The 25,087-nt window shown below is 40.1% G+C and overlaps 1 protein-coding gene across 1 annotated transcript in view; it reads left to right on the forward strand.

Annotated features, from left to right (window-relative positions):
- The window catches only part of SLC38A1 (solute carrier family 38 member 1), an 83,589-nt gene that overhangs the window by 8,358 nt on the left and 50,144 nt on the right, over positions 1 to 25,087 (forward strand). Inside the window, exon 2 of the mRNA XM_061639883.1 lies at positions 13,870 to 14,064. Coding sequence (XP_061495867.1) covers positions 13,946 to 14,064 — 119 coding nt within the window. The 5' untranslated portion in view covers positions 13,870 to 13,945. The remainder of the gene's footprint in view (positions 1 to 13,869; positions 14,065 to 25,087) is intronic.

The following is a 25,087-nucleotide window of genomic DNA, read 5'->3' on the forward strand; positions in this document are numbered from 1 at the left end:
GAAACTCTTAAAATGGTTAGAGAGAGAAGGAAAGCAAAAGCAAAAGGAGATAGAAACACAGTCAGAACCCTAAATGCAACTATACAATGACTAGTACGTAGGGACAAAGAAAACTATTACAATAGTTATTGTATAGAAATAGAAAAGGACAACAAAATGGGAAGAACAGGAGCCCTATTCCAAAAGATTAGAGAAATGAAAGGGAAATTTAAACCACAAGTAGGGATGCTGAATAATCAACAGGGGAACACACTGACTGACCAAGATGAAATAAAAGGAAGATGGAAGCAATACACTGAAGAACTCTATAAAAGAGATGCAAGGATGACAGATTCGTTCACAGAGGAACCATATGATGAAGAACCAGAAATTTTAGAATGTGAAGTGAAAGCTGCTCTTAAAATTCTTCGAAGAAACAAATCACCAGGAATAGATGGCATACCAATAGAGTTGCTACAAGCTACTGAGACTGAATTTGTCCAAATTTTGACAAAAATTTGTCAAGAAATATGGAAAACTAAACAATGGTCCACAGACTGGAAGTGTTCAATATACATCCCAATTCCAAAGAAAGGGGATCCCAGAGAATGCAGTAATTATCAAACTATTGCCTTAATATCCCATGCAAGTAAAGTAATGCTCAAGATTCTACAACAAAGGCTCTTACCATATATGGAGTGAGAAATGCCAGACATCCAAGCTCGATTTAGAAAGGGAATAGGCACCAGAGATCATATCGCAAACATACATTGGATAATGGAATGGAGCAAGGAATTTCAGAAGAAAATCACCCTGTGCTTTATAGACTACAGCAAAGTGTTTGACTGTGTAGATCATGAAAAACTATGGAATGCTTTAAAAGAAATGGGGTGCCACAGCATCTGATTGTCCTGATGCGCAACCTATACTCTGGACAAGAAGGACAGAATATGGAGAAACCGATTGGTTCCCCATCGGAAAGGTGTGAGACGGGTATATTTTATCACCCTGTTTGTTTAATCTATACGCAGAACATATCATGCGGAAAGCGGGATTGGACCAAGATGAAGGAAGTGTGAAAACTGGAGAGAGAAACATCAATAATTTAAGATATGCAGACGATACCATACTCTTGGCAGAAACCAGTAATGATTTGAAACGAATGCTGATGAAAGTTAAAGAGGAAAGCACAAAAGCAGGACTACAGCTGAACGTCAAGAATACTAAAGTAATGACAACAGAAGATTTATGTAACTTTAAAGTAGACAATGAGGACATTGAACTTGTGAAGGATTATCAATACCTCGGCACAGTCATTAACCAAAATGGAGACAATAGTCAAGAAATCAGAAGAAGGCTAGGACTGGGTAGGGTAGCTGTGAGAGAACTAGAAAAGGTCCTCAAATGAAAAGATGTATCACTGAACACCAAAGTCAGGATCATTCAGACCATGTTATTCGCGATCTCTATGTATGGATGTGAAAGTTGGACAGTGAAAAAGGTGGATAAGAGAAAAATCAACTCATTTGAAATGTGATGCTGGAGGAGAGCTTTGCGCATACCATGGACTGCAAAAAAGACAAATAATTGGGTGTTAGAACACATTAAACCGGAACTGTCACTAGAAGCTAAAATGATGAAATGGAGGTTATCATACTTTGGACACATCATGAGAAGACATGATTCACTAGAAAAGACAATAATGCTGGGAAAAACAGAAGGGAGTAGAAAAAGAGGAAGGCCAAATAAGAGATAGATTGATTCCATAAAGGAAGCCACAGACCTGAACTTACAAGATCTGAACAGGGTGGTTCATGACAGATGTTCTTGGAGGTCACTGATTCATAGGGTCGCCATAAGTCATAATCGACTTGAAGGCACATAATAACAACAACAACAACTATAAGCTTCATGGCACATTAACTGCCATATAAACTGCTATACAATAATAGTTGTAGTAGTAGTAACAACAACTTTATAACAGTTTTTCACTATCTGTTTTTCATTACATATATGGATAGCTGGGACTGAGAGCAAAGCTGCCTCATCATTTAGAACATAATCTGCTAAGCATAAGATTCTTTATTCCAAGTTTAATATTATTTGTCTACCACACCATTAACTAATGATGTTATTAATATATGCTTATTTATTCTTTGACTGAAGCACTTGTAGCTGTTGAAAAATAACCTAAAAGCTTGCAACATTAAGGCTGTAATCCTCTGCATACTTGGCTGGGACTGAGCCCCACTGAGAACAATGGGACTTCCTTCTGAGTAAATATGCCTAGGATTGAGTTAAACAACCAACTGAAAAGAAATAATACTGTCAGTGACATCATCAAGCAATCTGCATTTACTTCACAGTGATTACACAGATTGTGAGAAGAGCTGCTTTCAAGGGGCAAAAAGAAGGACAATTCATGTCAGAAAATGACATATTGACCTGGTTCATACATAATGCTAAACCAAGGTTTGTTTCGCCTAACTATGGTTTGTTTGAACTAAGTACTGTTGTACTTTGGGAGGACAGCTGCACTCTTTATTTTTATCATTCTCTGAGTGATTTTTTTGGTACAATTGATGCCCTTTGTCTAAATAAAGATCTGAATATGCAAATCCAGCACAGCACATTAACCATGGTTGGTTTTCTGTCAACAAACCACAGTGTGAAGCCATGGTTTGTTGGTTTATGAACCACAACTTACAGAACAATCCAACTTGGGGAAGCTAGTGGAAGGGGTGCTGGCAGAAAGCTCTGTGGAATCCATTTACTGTTCAGGAGCCACTGGACCAGCAGACTGTCAGCTCAGTCAGGCGCTGCGTGCATGCACAGAAAAGGAAAAACCAGCTCTTACAAATATCCCTACCGATGAGTAAGCACTCCCTATTGACTTCCATTATAATTATTTTCTTAGACCAACCTTTTTCTCATGTAACTTTGGCCTGGATGAGGACCAGCAGGAGTGCTCCAAATGGGAATTGGATGTTGTGTAAGCCCCCCTGACCTACTTGCTGGTGGACCCATGGCTGAGCTGGCAGCATCCCTGGTCTGCTGTGGCTCAGCCAAAGCTAGGGGCTTCTGTTGGCAGAGCCTGACAGAGCCGGGGGTTCACCACATCCAACTCCCCTCAGCCTGGCATAAATACGAGTTGGATTGCGCCCTTCTTTAAACTATGGTTTGGCATGATGTCTGAACCCAACAGCTTTGGTTAACCATGGCTTGTTTGGCCACCCTACTCTAGATGCTTACCAAGCTGCAAAGACATGAGGTAAGAACATCTGGAAAACAAGCAAAGTTTTAGAGAAACAGGCCATGGCTTGTTTGCTCATCTGTGAGACAATTCGTGGTTTGTTGAACAGCCCAATGACTTAACATTATATGAAACACAGTCAATTTAGAAGTACCATCTCTTGTTGCTCATGATAATAGTGACTAGTGTGTATGAAAATGCCTGCCCCAGCATCTCATGCACAATATTTTTCTGTGTATACAGTGTGTTTTGCCTGCTATCTCTGGGTGTCTTCAGTATCTATTGGATTCCCTGTTAGTAAAAAGACCTTGTGTGCTTTTTTTCACCAGCTACGTAAATGCATATCTATGAAGATATGCATACTTGCAAACTCACATGAACCTGATTAAGGCTGTAACCATATACATACTTACCTGGAATAATTTACTTCTTAGTAAATAACTACAGGCTTGTGCTGTTAACCTGTTTCTTTGGAGGCATGTCTTGCGTTCACCCACACCCCTCTGGTGTCTTTGCTGTGATTCTGTTGAGTTTCATGCACTCTCTTCTTGCCCTGTCTGCATCCTGATCTGGCTGCTTTGGTGTACATATGTTTGGGTCTGACTGCACATAATTCAGCTTCAAAAAATTGCATTCAGTGGGTAGTAAGCTGTAAGGAAAAATGATGTGCTGCCATAAAAAATCGCATAGTGCTTACTGCCAAGAAAGACCTTCAGTTGGGTGTGTGTATGTGTTACAGGTTATGTTGTTAATTGTCCATATGTTTTTCTATTCAAGTCCCATCCATATCTCTGAGCTATCACATTGCAATGTGGTGGGGACTGTCTGATGCTATAATTTGGACCCCCCTACTGATTCCATGTCCCTGTGCCTTCAGTTAGGTTTGTAAAAAGCTGCTGTTCTGGTTATCTGTGGTGAGTAAGATAGAGAAATCTTTTTGAAAAGGTCATTTTTTCTTTTAGATCAGAAATGAATAAGATATGAGCAGTAAATTAGTATTTTTAAAAAACAGTTTAGTAGAAATTTGCAAGTCTGTTTTTCAGTCTTCCAAGGGTGAGATGAATCAGTTAGATTTCTTCTTCCTTGCTGGCAAGAAAGCCTAGATCTCCTAAGCATTTGAAAATGTTAAATAGCAGGAGAAGAAAGGCAGAAACTCTTAGCCGTGCAGGAGCTCCCAGCAGCCCTGACTTCTAGGAAAAGCAGCCAGTAAAAGACCAACATGATATGGTGGCTCATACCCACCTAACTCCCTAAACTGAGTGAGACCAGGTGGCTTCTCTGGTTTGTGAATCAGCCCAGGAGACAGTTTTCAAGGAATGATGTAATATGTGCACAACCTTCACCTTCCCAAGACACCTCAGTTTGCAACCATTCCTTCATCACATTAGTGTTTAGGTACAGTCTAGAAGCTAAAAAGCATGCTGTGATGTTTTAATGAATTGTAGAAAATGTGCATGTTGCTTTCACTCATTATGTGACTTCTTGAGTACGTTTAATATTTTAATACCTATATGCTCCAGGTCTTACCTCTATAGGAAAGTAGATCTGTGAGTGTATATTTCTGTGATGGTGCCACAAGTCTGGAATTGGCTCCACAGAGAGCCCTGCTACTGAACATTCTTAAGTAGAGTGACTTAAGATGTGAAGGCTTCTGTGGAAACAGGAAGCACAAATGCTTCATAATCAAACACTTCTTATCATCCACAAGTTGGTATGTCTGCTTCAGAGATGTAGATGCCTGATTTGGGAACAGTTCATGAATCTACCTCCCCCACTCAATTTTTGGTGTAACCAAAGAAGTGTAAGTCAATCATGTTTACTGTTTATCACAGAAGTTTTCATTATTTTGCCTGCAATCCTGTCCCCACTTACCTGGGAGTAAACCCCATTGAAAACAATGGGACTTTCTGTGGGTAGACAGTATATAAGGTTGCATTGTTATACAGCCATGAGAGTAGCTGTATCCTACAGCCAGCATGGATTTTTTGCATACCACAATATTAAATTGAAAATACCCCCATGCCATTCTGCTGTTTCCCATAACCTCATTTCAAAACAAAACCTTACAAAATGTATAGTCCTGAACTCAGAAATGCTTGCTTAACAGCTTAAGTTTTTATGGTGATACACAAAACAGTCTGAGAGAATTGAGAGTTCAAAGTGTAAAACGAGGGGGGGAAATCCAGAGCCCTGTTGGACTTTTTACTGTCAATGGTCTCGTAATCTGTTGAAATTAATTAAAAATCAGCTATCTTCACAGAGTACCTGTAGTCCTGTTACTGACCTTGCCCCATACTCTGACCTTCATCTTCTGCAGTTTAAAATTTTTTAAAAATGTCTGTCTGATTTCTAATTAACTTAAGAAATTTAATACTGAAGTCTATTATAGCACTGGGTATGCTCAGTAAGAGCTGTCAGTGTTGTAAAAGCCAGACTCACAGCTGTTTGGCCTGGATATTCAGGTGGTCACACCCATGCAAGAACTTTATTTCACTAGACTGTACCTAAACACTAATGTGATGAAGGAATGGTTGCAAACTGAGGTGTAAGAGACTTGGGAAGGTGAAGGTTGTGCACATATTACATCATTCCTTGAAAACTGTCTCCTGGGCTGATTCACAAACCAGAGAAGCCACCTGGTCTCACTCAGCTTAGGGAGTTAGGTGGGTATGAACCACCATATCATGTTGGTCTTTTTACTGGCTGCTTTTCCTAGAAGGCAGGGCTGCTGGGAGCTCCTGCACGGCTAAGAGTTTCTGCCTTTCTTCTCCTGCTATTTAACACTTGAGTCTCACAGTCATGGCTTTCTCCAAAATGGAAATGGACTGCCTTCAAGTCAATTCCAACTTATGGTGACTCTATAAATAGGGTTTTTATTGTAAGTGGTATTCAGAGGTGGTTTACCATTGCCTTCTTCTGAGGCTGAGAAACAGTGACTGGCCCAGGGTCACCCAGTGAGCTTCATGGCTGTGTGGGGATTCGAACCCTGGTCTCCCAGGTCATAGTCCAACACTCTAACCACTACACCACACTGGCTCTTGGCTTTCCCCAAAGAATCCTGGGAAGTGTAGTTTGTGAAGGGTGCTGAGAGGAGATTCCTATTCCCCTGACAGAGCTCCAGTGGCCAGACTGGTTTAACAGTCAGCCCCTCTTCTGGGGATTGTAGCTTTTGGAGGGGCCTCTCCTAGCAACTCTCAGCACACTTCACAAACCACACTTCCCAGGATTCATTGGGGGAAGCCATGACTGTTTAAAGTGAAATAAAGGTCAAGTGTGGATGTGGCCAGTGACAGTTTTGGTTTAAATTTGGGTGGGAGACTACATGTGCTTGCTGTAAAATAAAAAGGTGTAGGAAACCCTGAAAAACAATGATATTGTTCACAATGTTTTCCTTTTTGAAAGGAAAGGGGCTTTTTCTCTGCAGAGTGCCCATCACTCAATCTCCTCCCTTCCCTCTCCCCTCCACCTTCCTCCCTACCCCTACCCTTCCTCCCCTTCTCTCCCCCTTCCCCCTCCTCTCCCCTCTCTGCCCCTCCCCCAGGTGAGTTTCATCTATCCTAAGCATGTTTGTACAGGAGTAAATTCCATTGAACTCAAAAAGCATGCAAATGATCAAACCTGCCCTCCCCTTCTCCTCCCTCCTGTTCTCTCACTTTTGCCCCTTCCCTCCCCCTTCCATCACCCCTCCCTTCCCATCCCCTTCCAATCCCCTTTCCCCTCCTTCTGTCTCCTGTCCCCTCCCCTTCCTCTTCCTCCATGGTCAGTTTTACCTAAGCATGCAAATAATCAGTTTCACCTAGCATGATTGCAGGGGAGTAATCCCACTGAACTCAATAAGCATGTAAATGATCAGTCCATTTTCATCAAACTTGCACAAGATCCCATTTCTTACCTCCCAGATTAAAAAGCAGAGAAATTCACTAATAGGCAAAAAAAACCCTTGCGGTTTAAGAACGTACCTATAGCCAACAGATATTTCTATCAAACTTTAAGAAGCAGGGGAATTGGGCAGCTATGGTGAATGTCAAAATGCAAACACAATTTGCTTTGAAATTTCACAATCCAATCTACTTCCTCTGTATCTTTGAAGAATTTGGTAATACGTGCCTCTGAGCATATGGTGAGTGGTGGCAACACCTGCAATCAGACCAAATAACAGAAAGAAGACATGGGCTGTGCTGATCTTGTTTTAGCAGGGAGGAAACAACAATATTAAGTCAGATTATATAGTTCAGATAGTCAGTTTAAATATGTTTGATTTACTTTGCAATTTTAATGAAGCATTTTCTTTTGCTTCTGTTTCTGTGAATGTGTGAAATATAGTAACACTTTGCATAATTTACACTAAAATAACTCCAAAAACAATTGTGAAATAATGGCACTGTCTGTTATGCAGAATAGTCTCCAGAAGACATGAGTAGTGTCACAGTTTGCATAAGATAAAACAATGGGAGGTGAAATATATTTTAGCAAATTTCTAGGTGTGCTCTATGTTTTTAATTGACCATGCTCACCCTTCCTTAAATGGGGCGCTTTAAGCATAGTAGGCTGAACACATGCATCTTGGGCAGGCCAAGTTTGTTTTTTCCAACAGCCAGATTGATTGTTTATTTATTTATTTTATTTATTTATTAAACTTGTATACCGCCCCATAGCCGAAGCTCTCTGGGAGGTTTACAATAACTAAAAATAAATACAATTTAAAATAGATCTTTTAAAAAACAATTTAAAACACAATTTAAAAATTTAAAACAATATAGAACACATGCTAAAATTCCTGGGAGAAGAGGAAAGTCTTGACCTAGCACCGAAAAGATAACAGTGTTGGCGCCAGGCACACCTCGTCAGAAAGATCATTCCATAATTTGGGGGCCACCACTGAGAAGGCCCTCTCCCTTGTTGCCATTCTCCGAGCTTCCCTCGGAGTTAGGCACCCGGAGGAGAGCCTTTGATCTTGAATGTAGTGTACGGGTGGGTTCGTATCGGGAGAGGCGTTCCATCAGGTATTGTGGTCCCAAGCCGTGTAAGGCTTTATAGGTCAATACCAGCACCTTGAATCGAGCTTGGAAACATAAAGGCAGCTGGTGCAAGCGGGCCAGAATCGGTTTTTTTATGTTCGGACCGTCTGGTCCCTGTTACCAATCTGGCTGCTGCATTTTGCACAAGCTGCAGTTTCCGAACTTAAGTAGCAACATATTGTAATCAGTCTGATTTTACATTTACGTTTACATTTGAGTTTACATCAAATTTCCTCTATTTGCTCTTTAAAATATACACTCCTCTCCCCCAACCCACCTACCCAATGGTCAGATATTTGTTTGGTGGTTTGTAGCAGAAGAATCCTAACTGGGGTGGAGGGGCACAAAGTGGTGGTTTTTTCATAGCCTCTGTAGCCCCATCTCCTGCCAGCCAGGGTAGAAGATGGGGGCAATTTTCCCACCAATTTTGCTGCACCATCACCAGGTTGGCACAACACAGAGACCCAGATTGGGTCTTGTCTGAGAAACCGACTAGCTTCTAACAGGTCCATCACCAGCCCTGCTCTGCCTCATGCTTATGGGCACAGTGGTTGGCCACTGTGAGAACAGACTAATGGACTAGATGGGACTTTGGCCTGATCTTGCAGGTTCTTCTTGTGTTCATATCACCCCATTTCAGGTTGTTATAATTGCCACCATCAGCAGGGACACCATCTGTAGTAGAGTGTGTTCCACTGTGCTCTCAGGGGTTGCAGTAGCGATCTCTGGGCCATTGGAAACCCATCTCCCTGCCAGTGGAGCATAGCAGAGGGAGGCCGCCACCACATCTTAATCCTCACCAGAGCAAGGATTAAGAGGTAGGATTGTTCTCTCCACCCTTTGACACACCGTTTCTTTACCCTTGAAAAAGTGGTCCGAGAAGAGGAGGCTTCACGACTGGCACATGAATCATCCAAGCTCTGCACAAGCCTGATCTGAGAAAGGGGAAGGGGCTTTGTTGACTGACTGAAGGGCCAGCAGACCAACACTGTAAATCTGGCTTCTGATGGAAACTGGAAGTGTTGGTTTACCCTGAGGTTGATATGGAAAGAAGATTATGTGTGTCTAGGGTTGCCAGGTTCAGGGCCTCAGACTGATGCTGTATCTTTAGGAGAAGAGAAAGTCAGCCAAGTGCAGGTGTTATTGCAACTCTGTAATGGGAAAAACCACAAGGTGGAGTTCTCCCTTCCCCCTGCACATCTTTTAAAGATAAAGAAGACCTCTTGCTTGCCAGGCCCAGCCTCCAAGAGGTCTTCTGTATCTTTAAAAGTCATAGTCCAACACCTTAACCCAGTCTTTCCCAACCAGTGTGCCTCCAGATGTTGTTGGACCACGACTCCCATCAGCCTCAGCCAGCATTGCCAATGGTCAGGAAAGATGGGAATTGTGGTCCAACAACATCTGGAGGCACACTGGTTGGGAAAGGCTGCCTTAACCACTACACCACACTGGCTGAGCCATTCTCTCTTTCAGCCTCAGTACTCCTCCCCTTTCAGTTTGAGGGATTGTTTATAATAATAATGACTTACCTTACAGGTTTGTTGCAAGGATGACAAGAAGATAATGCATGTTGAATATTTGAAAGCACAATCCAAATGTTAAATAACCCTGATGCAGATGTATTTAAGATAATTTCCAGACAGCCTGTTTATTGAGCATTCATTCTGATTTGTTTGTACAAAGTTTTCAGAGAGGTTAGGCAACATTGGCTATTTGCTGAATATTAGTTCCGATTTGTTTGTAGAAAAGTTATCTGAAGTTGCATCAAGCCGTTGTTATTCCACAATTTTCAATGCATTTTCTGATCACTTTCCTTATTGCAAAAAGTCTGATTTTCTGGGGAAGTGGTTTTGTTGCAAAATAGGACCAGACCAACTGTAAATCAACAAGGTTCTTGTGACTTTAACAGCTGTATCTCTATAATCAGCTTACCAGCAAGTCATGGGGGAGGGGGGAGAAGCAGCAATGACTGTAGTTTCTCTAATTTTGTGTTATGCTCCCCATGGCAGCTATTTTGTGATTTGTGCCCACAGAACTCTCTCAAAATTTGAAATATGTCTGCTGGTCCAAAAGGGTTGGTGACCCCTGTGGTAGAACATTGTTTTTTATGCATGTCTGCCTGATCACTGAGACCTTTGGGGGAATCTCTTATAGTGGTCCCCCATGGCTCAGATGCATGGTTTGTTACTACTATCAGCAGTGTATTCATTGTTGTGGGCCCAAGCCTATGGAACTCCATCCCAATTGAGATTAGACAGGCACCCTCCTTGCTGAACTTTAGGCACATGACAAAGACTTTCTTATTCCAGCATTTGTGTTAATGTAGTGTTCAGGTTTCTATTTGGGTTTTACAATTAATTTTTATTCTCTGTATAGTTTACTTTTATGTACACCACTTAGAAATACTAATGATTAAGTGGTATATAAATGCCTTAAGTAAATAAATAATATTGCTTAACAGTGAGAGCAGGATGCAGCAACCTTATTGAAGTAAACCATTTAATGTTGCTGATCAGCTGGTTGTATGTATTCCTTGGAATGGAAATGGACTGCCTCTAAATCAATTCCGACTTATGGCGACGCTATAAATAGGGTTTTCATGGTAAGTGGCATTCAGAGGAGGTTTACCATTGCCTTCCTCTGAGGCTGAGAGGCAGTGATTGGCCCAAAGTCACCCAGTGAGCTTCACACCTGTGTGGGGATTCGAACCCTGGTCTCCCAGGTTGTAGTCCAACACCTTAACCGTTACACCGCACTGGCTCTCATATGTATTCCTTACATGTACAGGAAAAAAAGCTAAACTTTGAATTGGGCATAGAGCGCACCATCCATAATATCTCAAGTTTTCTTCAATAACAACAGCACACTCAAATACTCTTCCATATGGCTGCAAAGATCGATTTCAAGATGTGTTGGCAATGCTTTGGTGAAATCTCCCAAACCAATCATTATGGTTTGGATCAAAAAATAAAAGATTGGAAGGAGACAAGGTAGTAGAACAATTCTGTGAACTCTTGAAACATCAGCAGAAACTTTCTCATTGTGCAGTGCTGCACTGTCATTTGTTTGTGAAAGGGATTTATTAGCCACTTTCCCCAGGCTTAAGGCAGTTAATGTGTATACAAACAGATTTAAAAAATGAGCAGCTGGAGCTGCTTAAATATGGTAACAAAAATAATCTTACAGAATACTTGTTTAAATGAAATTTCCCCTTCCTGTGGAATAACGTGCCATTGGGATGGTAGAAATGGCTACAGCAGGTGGAAGGTTTCAGTCATGTCCCAGCTTTTTCCCCTTGACAGAAATGGGAAAGCCACTGTGAATGGCATCAGCCCCTGACTAGATTTGCATTATTTGGTCATTGTAAAGTAGGCCTTTATGACTCGGACCTGAGTCAAAAACAGTTCTCAGACGGGTATTGTAACCTGCCTGGTACTTGGCAATCCTGCTGTTCTTAACAGTACCGGTGAAACCCCAGTGGACTGTCCTACATGGCTGGTGGTTTGTATTTAACTTGGTGAGTCACAGGGTGTGCAGGCCTGATCTAGAGTATGACAGGAGCCTGGGGACTAGCTCTCATTGATGGGTGACTCCATTCCCTGATCATGTTAAGCTCCCGCCAGCCAGTTTAATGTTTCAAAGTCCCATCAGGAAAAAATAGAAATGTATGCCCTGAATATTTTAATGAACCCACATTAATGTGCTATGAATTTGTGCAATCATCTTTAGGATCACTTGCAGCAATTAGCAGTTACCCTGTGGTAGTGATTTTCCTAATGACAGGATCTTCATGGGTTAGAATCCAGAGTACAAATACCAGTGCTCATAAATCTCTTTTTTTTAAATAATAATCCAGTTTTAGCAATACTAAGCAGAACTTCAGCTGGCTAGTTCAGGAGCTTTACACTGAGGGTGGCTAACCTCAATTTGGGGGCAAGATAGAGCCTCCCAAACACATTTTTCTTCCCCATTCCCCAAGAACACATCAATTTGGGTGGCAGCTGGAAAAAGAAAAATTAAAGTAGATACAGGGCAGTATTCAGAGCTAGTTCTACTCAGAGAAGAACCGTTGAAGTCAATGGACATGGCTAACTTAGGTTCATTAATTTCAGTGGGTCTACTCTGAACAGGACTCAATTGAATCCAACCCACAGTGCTTGAGTGGGCAGAGCCCACCACCTTGATGGGGTTGCATGTCACTCTCTTCCCAGCCATCACATCAATCATTTGATAATTAGAGGAACTCTTAACAAAATTCTTTTCTCTTTCCATCCCCTTGCACATCTCTCTCTCTTTCTCTCAACTGTATTTTATTTCAAGAAACTGTATCAACAAGAACAAAATGTATAAGAATTATACAATAAAATTGAATACATTAATAGTCATGTATTCATAATTTGAAGAAATCAGCACAAATAATAATAAAGAAAAAAACAGTCAGATCACTCCCAACTGAAAACAAAAAGATAAATTGTATTAGATTTTTGTCCATACTGGCCCCACTCTGGGCAAATAATCTGTACAGGAAATGGTGGTCCTACCCTGTCTGCATTAAAAGGGAAGTGGAGTGCATGATGGTGTCACATGCACAACTGCATCAACAGGGACTGTATGCATTGAAGCTGCTTCTGCACTCTATTCTTTCTTACTGAAGTGGGCCAAATAAGAGGAAGTAAAGGAGGCTGGTAAAGGACCATCAAGAATGTGATACTCCGACTTGGAAGACCTGGGTAAAAGCCCCCACTTGGCCATGAAGTTCACTGGGTGACCTTGGGCCAGTCGTCATCTTTCAACCTAACCTACCTCACAGGATTGTGGTGAGGATAAAATGTGGGAGAGGCATGTTGTCTGCCAAAAAGAGTATGGTATAAATGTAATATTTAAATAAGTTGTCAAGAGTACAAACATTAATATAGTTTGCCCCCTTATGCATCATGCAGTAACACCTGATTCAGTATTTCTTATTCTTTTCTCAAAGGTATGAGCTTCGCATTTCAAATGAGGACCTAGATTATACCTTATACAAAACTAAAGACATCAAAATGGGAGGGGGAATCTGCCTTAATCTGTAACCAATGGTTTTAAGCTGCTATTTGTGAGTCTGTCAACAGCTCTGTACAGATTGTGGATATATACATTTACCATTTAGAACAGAGGTTCCCAAACTTTTTTCCCTACAGACTACTTAAAAATTGCTGATAGTCTTGGTGGACCACTTAACAATTTTCACAACTTAACAATTGCCTGCTGCAGTAATTGTAATGCACTGTGCTAGATCCTGTATGGTGTTTTTTTTAATGCTGTATGATTTATTTTTATTGTTTCTTTTTTATATTAGATTTGATTATTACATTTTGCATTCCCTGGAATTCACATTGTAATGCAATAAAACACAATATAAGAAATAAAAGAACATGTCTTTAACTCAATATGGATATTTGATGTGGACGTGCCATGGACGAACTCTTTGGGAATCCACGGTTTAGACTATTCAGATCACAAATCCAAGACAAGGTCCTAGTGCAGGGGTGGAAGGGTTGTCTCCTGGGACATTATTGCTCATTTTCTTATTCTTCATTCCCGATGCCCTCCATTGTGAACTTTTTCTTTTTTTTCCAGGTTGTCAAGTTTACTTTGCAGCTGTTGCTGATCTCCAACAACCAAACAGACTTCAGAATAAGTTCACTAAATCAAGATGCCTTTCAGAACAGGCCTAGAATTAACTGAGATGCAGAATATGACAGTCCCTGAGGATGACAACATCAGCAACGATTCCAATGATTTCACAGAAGTAGAAAATGGCCAAATGAATAGGTGAGTAGTTTTCCACTGCCCCAGTTTTACCATGTGAAAACACTGTTTAAAAACAGTGTTTCTGACTTGAAACACAGCTCATGAATGATTCATTACTGAGTCATATTCCATTTGAGGATATGATTTGAATTTCATACCTAGCCTCTGTGGGTATTGGCAGTAATAACAGAAAAAAGCATAGTGTTCTAATTTATTCAGCCTTTAAATGTCAGTATACTTAATACAAATGTATAGATTACCATGTAACTAAAAAACCTCCCAGCATTTTAAAATGTCTAGTCATGCAAAACACAAAACCAAGACAAATAACATTAGACACTTGGGAAATACTTGGACATCAGCTAAATTTGTACATAATGCTGAACCATGTGTTGGTGTTATGAGGCTGAGCCTCAGAAAAATCTGTGTGCAACTCTATCCATTTTATTCATCTGGCACATCTCTGGCAGGGATGCCGCTCAACAAGATCAGCCTCAGAAGACCTTCTCTCAATCCCACCGGTTAAAACAGCTAGGTTGGTGAGGACCAGAGGGAGGGCCTTTTCAATAGTGGCCTCCACCCTATGGAATTCTCTCCCAAATGATCTCCGCCATGCCCCTTCTATGATGAGCTTCCGCCGGACTTTGAAGACCTGGCTTTTCTGGCAGGCCTTTGGAATGGGTTAAGTTTTACTGCTGGGTTCTTAAATTTTAATTTTTTAATGTTCAGTGTATTTTATCTTGTACGTCGCCCAGAGTGGCTGGTCAACCAGCCAGATGGGCGACTAATAAATATAATATATATATAAAAAAAATGACCAGTTCCATTTTAGATTAAAAGCAGTTTAGTGGTACATCCAGAACCTAAACTGTGATAAATTCATGGTTTGCTGAAACAAGCCAATGTAACAAACTACCAGATTGAAACTAGCTTGTTTCAGCAAACCATGGTTAAGATTAACCACAGTGTGTCCCGGTTTGGATGCCATGACAAGCTGCAGATAATCTAAAACAGAAGCAAACGCTTCCAAACTCCTCTTCACAGCCATGCCAGAGGGGAGAGCACATGAACCTGATGTTTGCCATGGCTTCTCCTTGTGACACTAAGCTATGGATTATAAATCCATAAATGGATTAGCATTACATGTGATATTGGATGTCTCTGGGACTTTGTACAATTCGTGGTAACTAGAATGGTGGGTAAATTGGTTCCAAACTAAAACAGTTCCAAAATGATTCAGATGATCCTTTGTTGTTGGGCCTGATGCATATGTAAAACAGCCAGCTTCTATGTTGTGCAGAATTCTTTACAGTTGGGCCCCACTTTTCGGCATTCTGCTAATACGGTAGTTTTCAATTAGAGTAAGAGTTACCATACGGTGCTTGTACAGCTTTTACAGCATTTTTCGGGCATCGGATGCCATTCTATTGACGGAGTTCTGCTTTTAGGCGGGTTTCGCTTTTAGGGGGAGGTCTGGAACGTAACCCGTCGTATGATGGGGCCCTACTGTATCAAGTTGGTTTACACTGAGATTTTGGTACCTGCAGACAGGCTTATTTATTTAAGATTGCAAATTGCACCAGCACCAATTTTCTGTTGCTAGGCTTAATGCAACATGCATTCTTAAATAAGCCTGTCTGAAAGTTCTGAAATCTCAGTGTAGGCCAGCTTGATGAAGAATGCTATATCAAGGATGACCCATCTGCTTTTGACAGCAAATTGCACTAACTCCTGTTCTAAAGCAGTATCACTTAGAGCCCATCTACATGTTCACGAAAACCATGTGATAAAGCACTCCTGAGACTGTCTCTCTTCAGAACACAGGTGAGAGGAATGCTCAAATCACAGAGCTAGATTTGACTTTTAAGGCCCTTCACAGCTTAGGACCAAGTTACATGCCTACCTGTTCATTAAGATCTTCAGTGGAGGACTCCCCATCATCATTTTAGGTTGGTGGGTAGTTGCCATAGAGAGGGCCATCTCAGTTGTGGAATGCCAAAATAAAGGTTTGCCTGGCTCCTATTTATTGTCTTTTCAGTGCCAGGCAAAGACTCTTCTAATTTCCCCACGCTTTGTAGATGCAGTTTTAATTCTTCTGCCTGTTTGATGCTGCTTTTTTAATTCTGTGGCTTTTAACTTTTTTTTTTAACATACATGTTAATTGTTCTGTTCTTTTTTGTAAACCACCCTGGAAATAAGATTGAAGGGTGTAATAAAAATACTTGTTTATAAATAAAAGTAGTAATATTTTGAACACCCTACCACGGCAAAATAAAATTTAAAAAACATCTCAGCTGATAGAAAACTAGCACATCGGAAAGAAAGCTTATAATCTAAGCTTCTCCTAGGTGTGCTAGTTTTCTTTGTGTAGGGTATGTGCGTGTACACATACAAAGAAACAGAGGTGATAACATTCTGCATGTATTTATCCACCTGCACTTTGAATTGATACAATCCCAGGAGGTCTGGAGCTATGTACTGCATTTGAGGTAAGCAAACAAAAAGCTAAATAGGTCAAATCTTTCTTAGGTTGATACTGAGTCAGATTAAAAGCTCTGTTTTCAATAGATACACATACATTTTCTCTGTGTCTTGGGGTTTACTGTTAAACATAGTATGAATGAATAGTCTTTATTGCTCATAGCCATCGGCCACCACAAAAAGAAGCAGCAGCAGCAAATACAAATACTAATTATAAAAGATAAAACAGCAAGGGTTAACACAAAATATGAAAATGTAAAATATGAAACCGGTTAGGCAATATGTACATATTAAAACTACATACATGACATAATTACATATTTAAATTCATATTCCTGGCTAAGACTCCATTGCCGTCAGTTCCATAGATTAAGTTTAAAATTTTTAGACACTTCAGGAAACTGGATTAGGATTAGGGAAGCTCCTAGTCAGCCGTAAATTGTTTATAATGTCTTGCTCTGATTTTTCCAGCGGCCAGAGCAAAGTTTGCCACTTGTGATGTTAACAAAATATCACTACCGGCAAGAAGAACACATATTTGCTCCGGGGGGGGGGTCAATTTGATAGGGAGTGAACAGTGGAAGCGAGGAATTTGAACCAGGCACATTGTAAAGGGAACATCTTAAAAGGTAATGAACAATGTCCTCGACTTCGCCGGATTTACAAATGCAAAGTCTAAGATAAGTTGGGACTTTTGAGTATCTCCCGTCAAGCAAAGCCGTGAGCATAGATTGAAAGCGTAACACCGTAAAGGATTTTCTCAGTAGCAGGGCGGTTAAAAAGGTAAAATATTGCTCCGTGGCGAAAGTTGTTTTAAACAAAGGGTACCAGAAAGAAAACGACAATTGGCTTAAGGCATTAAGGTCCCATCTTTTAGCATACAGAAAGATTCTTTCCTTAAGTATCTGTTTCGCACGCATAGAAGGGTGGGAAGGTAAAATTTCTATATTTATCCCATATACGAACAAATTAAGTTTGGCCCGATTTAACCAGCAGCTATGAGATGGGTTCTGAAGCTGTTCTAGGAGGCATTTCTTGGGAAGGTGTGAATCGTTCATACATGCGAGTTTAAGCCAGTAAACGGCTAAGGCCACATGTACGGAAGATTCAACAGAGTAGAGGCCTGTCTCCGTCCTCAAAAAGGAGACAGGGGTACCCCGTGGAATGGCCAAGATAGATCTAATGAAGGAGTTCTGGCCTTTCTCTAAAGGGGAGATGTTGGCAAGCCCCCAAATCTCAGCACCATACAGGAGCTGGGGAATTATTTTCCTTCAAAACACCTCTACCACAGGAGAAACCAAGCTCCCCCCTTTAAATCTAAAGAAGTGAGTAGCAAATGGATAGAATGTGAGACCTTCAGCTTAACTGAGTCAAAATGAGGTTTCCATACGAGGTTGGTATTAACGCTAAGTCCAAGATATCTAAAGTTACATAGCTGTTTAATGGGCTTATCATTTAGTTTCCAGGCATGAATTTTTCTTTTCTTCCCAAACACTACCACATTTGTTTTAGTATGGTTAATTTGTAAGTGCTCCTTAGAACATAACCTTCCCAAACTTCTTAGTAGTTTCCTCATCCCGATCTGGGTAATTGAGACCAGGGCTAAGTCATCGGCGTATAACAGCACCAAGAGCTTGGCATCTAAAATTGTGGATGGGAAGAAATCTGGGCCAGACTGTTCCTGAACAATGTTGTTTATATAGAAATTGAAAAGAAATGGGGCCAAAAGACAGCCCTGGCGTACCCCTCTATTGGTTGGAATAGCTTCTGAGAGGAGCCCATTGGCACCTAGCCTGACCCTAAGAAAGGTATTTGAATGGAGCATTTGTACTAGATAGAGCAACTGTCTATCTATATTCGTGGAGGATAGCTTTTGCCATAGTCGATCTCTATCGATAAGATTGAATGCAGATGTGAAATCAACGAAAGTGACGAATAGTTCTTTTCTCTTTTGGAGTGAATATTTTTGGATTAGATGTAACAGAATAAAACATTGATCTATGGTAGACTTTCCCTTAACAAAACCTGCCTGTTCCTCCGCAAAAACCGAGTTCTTAGAGGCCCAAGATTCCAATTTACCTAACAAATATTTGGCGTAAATTTTGGCGACAACATCAAGAAGACTAATCGGCCTAAAAATTTTTGGGTCAGCCTTAGAGCCCCTTTTATGGAGCGGTACCACTATGCTGACCCCCCAGCCCTTTGGGACTTTTCCCTGATAGTTGATGAAGGTAAACATTTTGGCGAGGACTGGGGCCCACCAATCAGGGTTAGATTTAAACAATTCTGTCGGGAACATATCCTCTCCAGGGGCTTTTTTTTTTTGGCAGAGAGTTGACCAAAATATTTCTTGTGGCGTAACTGGTTCCCATTCCGGGCAGGAATGAAGTAACAGATATTGTGTATTAAAATAGGTATCTGTCAAAGGGGTGGGCGTTGAATAACTAAAAAGGGTGGAGAAGTGTGAGCACCATTGGGCCGATGTTATTTGGTTATCCATAGAGGAATATTCCCCATTTATACCTTTTGTTACCATCTCCCAAAATTTAATCAAATTATTTTCCAAAGAAGCGAGGCCAAGTTCCAACCACTGTTGGCGGATATACATGGCTTTTTTTAAACGCAATAAATTTTTATATGATCTACGGAGATGTATGTAGATGTTGTAATTTTCTAAAGAGTCTATCTTCCTTAAATTCCTTATAGCTCTTGATAGGTTGCATTTGTATGCAACTCATTGATTGTCAAACCAGCCACATTTCATCTGAAATGTGTCTTCCCATTCCAGCGGATCCTATTGCCACCATGGGGGGCAAGATTCTCAGGGCTAGTTGCCACATTATTGAAATGAAGTAATACATGTTACTATCTAAAGAGGGGAGCTCACATAAGATGATTAAATCCAGAGTCTAAAATCACCTAATCGTCTTTATAGTTAAGAAACCAAAACCAAAAGCAATTTAAACTAGTCTTTCTTGCACCTTCTTGCATTAGAAGGTACTCATGTGCCTCACCTGTATACCATTACACACACCTCTGGAAATCCGCATGTGTGTGTACTGCACACATGACCCTTAAAACACACTTGTAAGAGAGCAATCTTTTGCATGGGTCAATCATGCACTATGCTGGGCATGTGTCTAAGGGGAGCACAGGATCCAGGAATTCACACTCGCAGCAAGAGCACAGTTCAAATGGTGTTTATTGCAACAGGGTGGAGAAAGGAGAATCAAGTACAAACTAACCAGTGACATGTAGCATATAAACATACAATTATTGGTACAATTCCTCCTATATCCTAACGCATTCACATCCTAAAATAAAGATGAAAAATAAACTCTTAAAAGGGAAAAGAGAGCCCTAATTTAACAAAATGAAGAAAAAGGCCTGGAGCACATCTATTTAGGGAGAAAACTCCAGAAGACAGAACAGAGAATAAAGTTATCTATCTAGTGCCTGGAGAGGCTCTTGCAGCTATGTGGTTGTGTGTCTGTAGGGAAACCAGAACCAGAAGTTTTGGCTAGGAATTCCATGCCTTAAGTTCCATGCAGTTTTCAGCTCTTAAGACTCACAAGCCCTGCCATGCAATTGCTTTGAGTTAGGATTGCAGCTTAGGCAACAGAAATCCTTACCCTGAAGCTTCCTGGTCCGGTGTCCTTGTGAAGAAGATGCTGTGTGATATGCCTGGGAAGAATCTTAATAGAGAGAGCCCTTGTGGGCCAGAGCTTGCCTTCTTCCCTGGGAGTTTGGTCTCATAGGAGCACCTGTAAGGGAAAGAGCAAGGGTGGGCCTTTCTCCACTTTTCTAGAAGTAGGGTGGTTTCCTCCGCACTAGTCAATTAAAACTTCCTTTCAGAACTGGGGTTTAGATGACTATCATGACTTAGGCAGGGGGTTTGTATGCTGGTTCCTGGTTTCCTAGCAATGTGAGAGCAGTTTTCTTATGGCAGTTTATAGGAGAGCTGAATCTGGTTCCATACATGTTTTCCAGACTTAATGATTTAAGCCAATCCCCTTTTGTGTATCTTATCTTGTGTACTTATCTTGATTCTGTTCCAGTATGTACTTTAAATAATGAAAAAATGGACTGGTCCTTAGATTCTAAAATGTTCCACCTATTGCAAGAACCTTTTGTACCAGCCACCCCAAATCTAGCTGTGGAATTAGCTCAGGCGGAGCTTCGATCTGGACTGCATTTAGGAGAATCAGAATTGATAAATAAGATCCCATATACTCAAACTGATGATTCTTCAAAGATTCAAAATTCCTCTGTTCTCAATGACGATTTGGGTCCTCCCCAGTTTGCCTTGAATGACTCTTTTTTATCTTTCCACCTGGCTATATTTTCTGATCAACTGAAATCCATAATAGATTTTATTTCTGTTACCAACAACCTCTTAAGAACCCTCACTGAAGAGTTTTTGAAATCACCATCTTCAACTAAACTGGATGTCCCTATTGAGAGCCCTTCATCTAATCTTTCTCCCCCTATTATGGAGAAGAAAGCCTCCCAAACTCAAAGGCAAAAAAAGAAACGATCTAGAAACATAATTCAAATAAAGAAAACCAAGAATATAAAGAACTATAAACATCCCAGGGGGAAGAAGATGAATTTTCATAAACTTTTTAAACTATTAGAGGATGCTCTTTCATCTGAACATACCAGGAAGAGTCCGGGACAACCTTCTACAAATCACACAGCTATAACTTCTCCGACAAAGCATTCCCCCCCTCTGCTACAACCATCTTTGAGAGAGATATCCTCACCCCCTATGAAGACACAGACAACGGAGCAGAATCAAACTCCCAGAAAAAAAGAACCTATATATCGCTGGTCTCTACAACTCCACCAGAATTCAATAGTTCTTTCGCACTTACCATATCCTAGCCTTGGTGTTCAACCGTTTAATCTAAAACTATATTACTTGAAACTGTTTCAATCTTGGCATATCGGTCCAGTTAATTTTAAAGATTTAGTTAAATTTGTTGTTTTATCTAATTCTCCCACTGAATCCACAGTATTGTTTTCATTTGTATCTTGTAAATTGGTCAACCTGTTTTTAGCCAAAAAATTTTGGCTCTGGGAGCGAGGTATTTTTGTACATAGACATTTTTTAAATTTGGCGACTCCTTCCCCTTTGATTATCAAGCAGCCAATAGCTTTATTAAGTTCCTGTGATCAATCACCACCTTTAAGAGAATTATATCGGGAGCATGCTGCTTCTCTACCCCTTTCTAACCCAGATGTTTTGATGAGTCCGAGGGACCCTTTAATTAATTGTAATAATCACAAAGTATCGACGTCTTCTTTCTCTGTTTCTCCACCATTAATTGAGTACCCTAAATGAATAGAGTCAGTTGGTCAGCTTCATATACCCTTAGGGCTACATGTTGATGAACTAGTGAATAAATTCCCTAGTTTCTCAGACATGACTCAACAAGATATCATTGATGATCTGTATAATCTTCTTAAGCTATTGCAAAATAATAGACTGTCACAGAATACAAAAAATTCTAACCTCCACCTAGTAGCTGAAACTACCTGTGGTTCCCCCCAAAAAATCGTTACGATGGATTTGGCACTTTCCACCACCCCTGGGGATCAACTTCATATAGACCCCCCTAGACGCAGATCTTTATTAGAACCTGATGCCGTCTCCTTTTGAGTTTCAGCACAATCAGATCTGTCCCCTTCCTGTTCATACACCTGCCCAGAAAATCGGGGGGGATGTTCACTGAGCATCCTTGATAGAAACCCTATTTTCACGATATCAGGCAGAGGGAACTATAATCAGTCGACACCATATGATCGCCACAAGGAGGACAGAGCATACCGTTATTTAATAACTCCTGCACAATCTTTCCCCAATTAATTTCTTTCCCCAATTAATCTCTTTCCCCAATTAATTTCTTTGGATCTAAGATCCTGCTTCTTCTTTTTTTTTACAATAATTTTTATTCAAATTTTCATAAAACATAGAAAACAAAATCATAAAACATTCAAAGACAAAAAACAAAACAAAACAAAAATGATTAAACAAAAAAAAATAAAATGTTGACTTCCCATTTGTCACATATCAAATCAGTTATAGGTCTACAATATATAACAATCCTGTCTCTTAAATCATATTATAAAATCACTTTCCTCCAGTAGTTATCTTAATTGATCATCAAATCTCATAAACATTACTTTATTCTTTCCACAAAAAGTCAAAGAGAGGTTTCAATTCTTTAAGAAATATATCAATTTTTCTCCAAATAAACATGTCAATTAATCCATCTCGTTAATAATTATAATAATCTTATTGTCATAACCATAGTCCAAATAAACATTTCGATTAATCCATCTCATCAGAATCTGTTAGGTCCAATAATTTCAATAGCCATTATTCCATTATCCCTATTAGTTCCATCTTCCATCTTCAATAGTCCTGTTAAGTCCAGTAATTTCAGTGTCCAATCTTCCATTATCAGTATTCCATAATAATCTTGCTGTTGTAGCCATAGTCATATAATAAGAGTCTGATGGGAATTTCCTCTATCCCAAATATTTTCTTGCCATCCATTCTGAATAAGTTGCTGAAATACTGTTGTAAAGTCATATCTGTGTTCTTCTTTTTTACAAAATGCACTGGCTCATCTCTTAAGAGTTTTTCCATTGTCACATGGCTGCAGTTAATTCCATAGATTTTCTCTATATCAAGCTCCATCACATCATTCCAGTCCAGAAGATTATCCAAGCCATTGATAACTTTATCTCTAATATCTTCATTAATTTCTTCAGAGATAACGTTAAATTCCAAACAGTAGATTTTATTTCTAAAATCCATAAACTCCAGATCTTTTTCCAATTCCACATTTGTTCCAATCTCCAGGGCTTGTATCTTCCCTTTATTTTTTCTTTTCTCATCTCTGATCTCATTCTCCTCTCTCACAGGATCCCCTATTTCTTTAAACTCCTGCGTCATTTTGCTCAGTTCAATTTTCAGCTCCTTACTACCCTGTCGCAGGGTTTGTTTCGTTATCTCAATCTCATCCATTATTTTCTGAAACATAGTTACTTCCAGATTCTCAGCCACTTTCTTGATTGCCATTTTTAAAACCACGAAAACAAAGCAAAACAAAAATAAAGAAAAACCACTTCTTATTTCAGCAACAATTGGGTTAATATTCCAGGCTTGATGACATCACAGTATAAACAGAGCAACCTGCCTTATCTCTCTATGTTCAAGAATGCAAAACAAATTTAGTTCCCAGCATCAAAACAGTTAGTGGCGTCGTGAAGAAGCAGATTCGTCAAAATAAAATAGACCAAAAAGAGAATAGTCCCAGACAATATAATATTCCTTGGAATAGAAATCAGGAATAGAAATCCCTCTTCTGTGTATATCTTTAGAATGCACTTCCAGGACAGCTTTTTGCGACAGAAACAGAGATAAGCTGTTAATTTCGTGGATAACAGAGAAGAGTTATAGCTCACCCAGAAGCTGTCCAAAGCCGATCAATCTGACAAATCTCCTTTTGCTGCAACAATTTAAACCAAGTAAAAAAAATAATAGAAAGAAGGGTGCTTGCCTGTTAGTCCGTTCTCTCTTTAAAGAAAAGATAAACGTATCGCTTAAGCAGTTAGAGCTTGTTCGAAAGTCTGTCTGGCATTGTTGGCTGGACCTTATCTCATAAATTAATGAAATCCAGTCCTCCCAACAAAAACAGGCTTTTGAGGTTGATCTCTACGTTTCTCCCTGCCCGGGAGAAATTTCATCAGTCAAAAAAAAAATGTTCTGACTGATTTATATCTGAATAAGCTTCTTTAGAGGCGGGAGCCCGTCCCAAAAGCAGGCACAAGCGAAGTCACCCTTCCCGGAAGTCAGATCTAAGATCCTGCTTCTTAATGCAAGATCTGTAAATAGGAAATCTGCGATTATCCAAGATCTTATTTTGGATGAACAAGCTGATTTACTATGCATTACTGAAACCTGGTTAGATGAAGCTGGTGGAGTGAACTGTTTAGCCTTTGCCCACCTGGCTTCTTGGCCAGGCTAGGAGCCCCTGGAGGTGGAGTAGCAATTATATAGAGAGAGACTATCTCCCTGACTAGAATACCGTTCCCATCTCTGTCTGGATTTGAAGCCCTTAGTTTAAAATCTGGTAGTCAGGATGGCTTGGTAATCTTATTGATCTATTGCTCTCCATGTTGCTCTATGACCACCTTGCAAGAGCTATCAGATTTAATATTAGAATTAATGCTGGTGTCCCCTAAATTGTTAATATTGGGAGACTTTAACATCCATATTAATTCCTCTTTATATGGAACGGCTCATGACTTTGTGACGACTATGACCACTTTGGGATTATCTCAATTAATTAACGAACCTACACATAGAGCTGGCCATACTCTTGATCTTGTTTTCTATACTGGCTCTGACACAGAGGATTCCGCAATTAGTGATCTATCTATTCGTCCATTACTTTGGACAGATCACTATTTGATTAAATTCAAAATACCACCATTACATACTCCTGTTAAAGAAAAGAAGCCTTTAAAAATGATTCGCCCAAAAAGA

This window comes from Rhineura floridana, chromosome 8 (assembly GCF_030035675.1).
Source record: "Rhineura floridana isolate rRhiFlo1 chromosome 8, rRhiFlo1.hap2, whole genome shotgun sequence".
Taxonomy (NCBI): domain Eukaryota; kingdom Metazoa; phylum Chordata; class Lepidosauria; order Squamata; family Rhineuridae; genus Rhineura; species Rhineura floridana.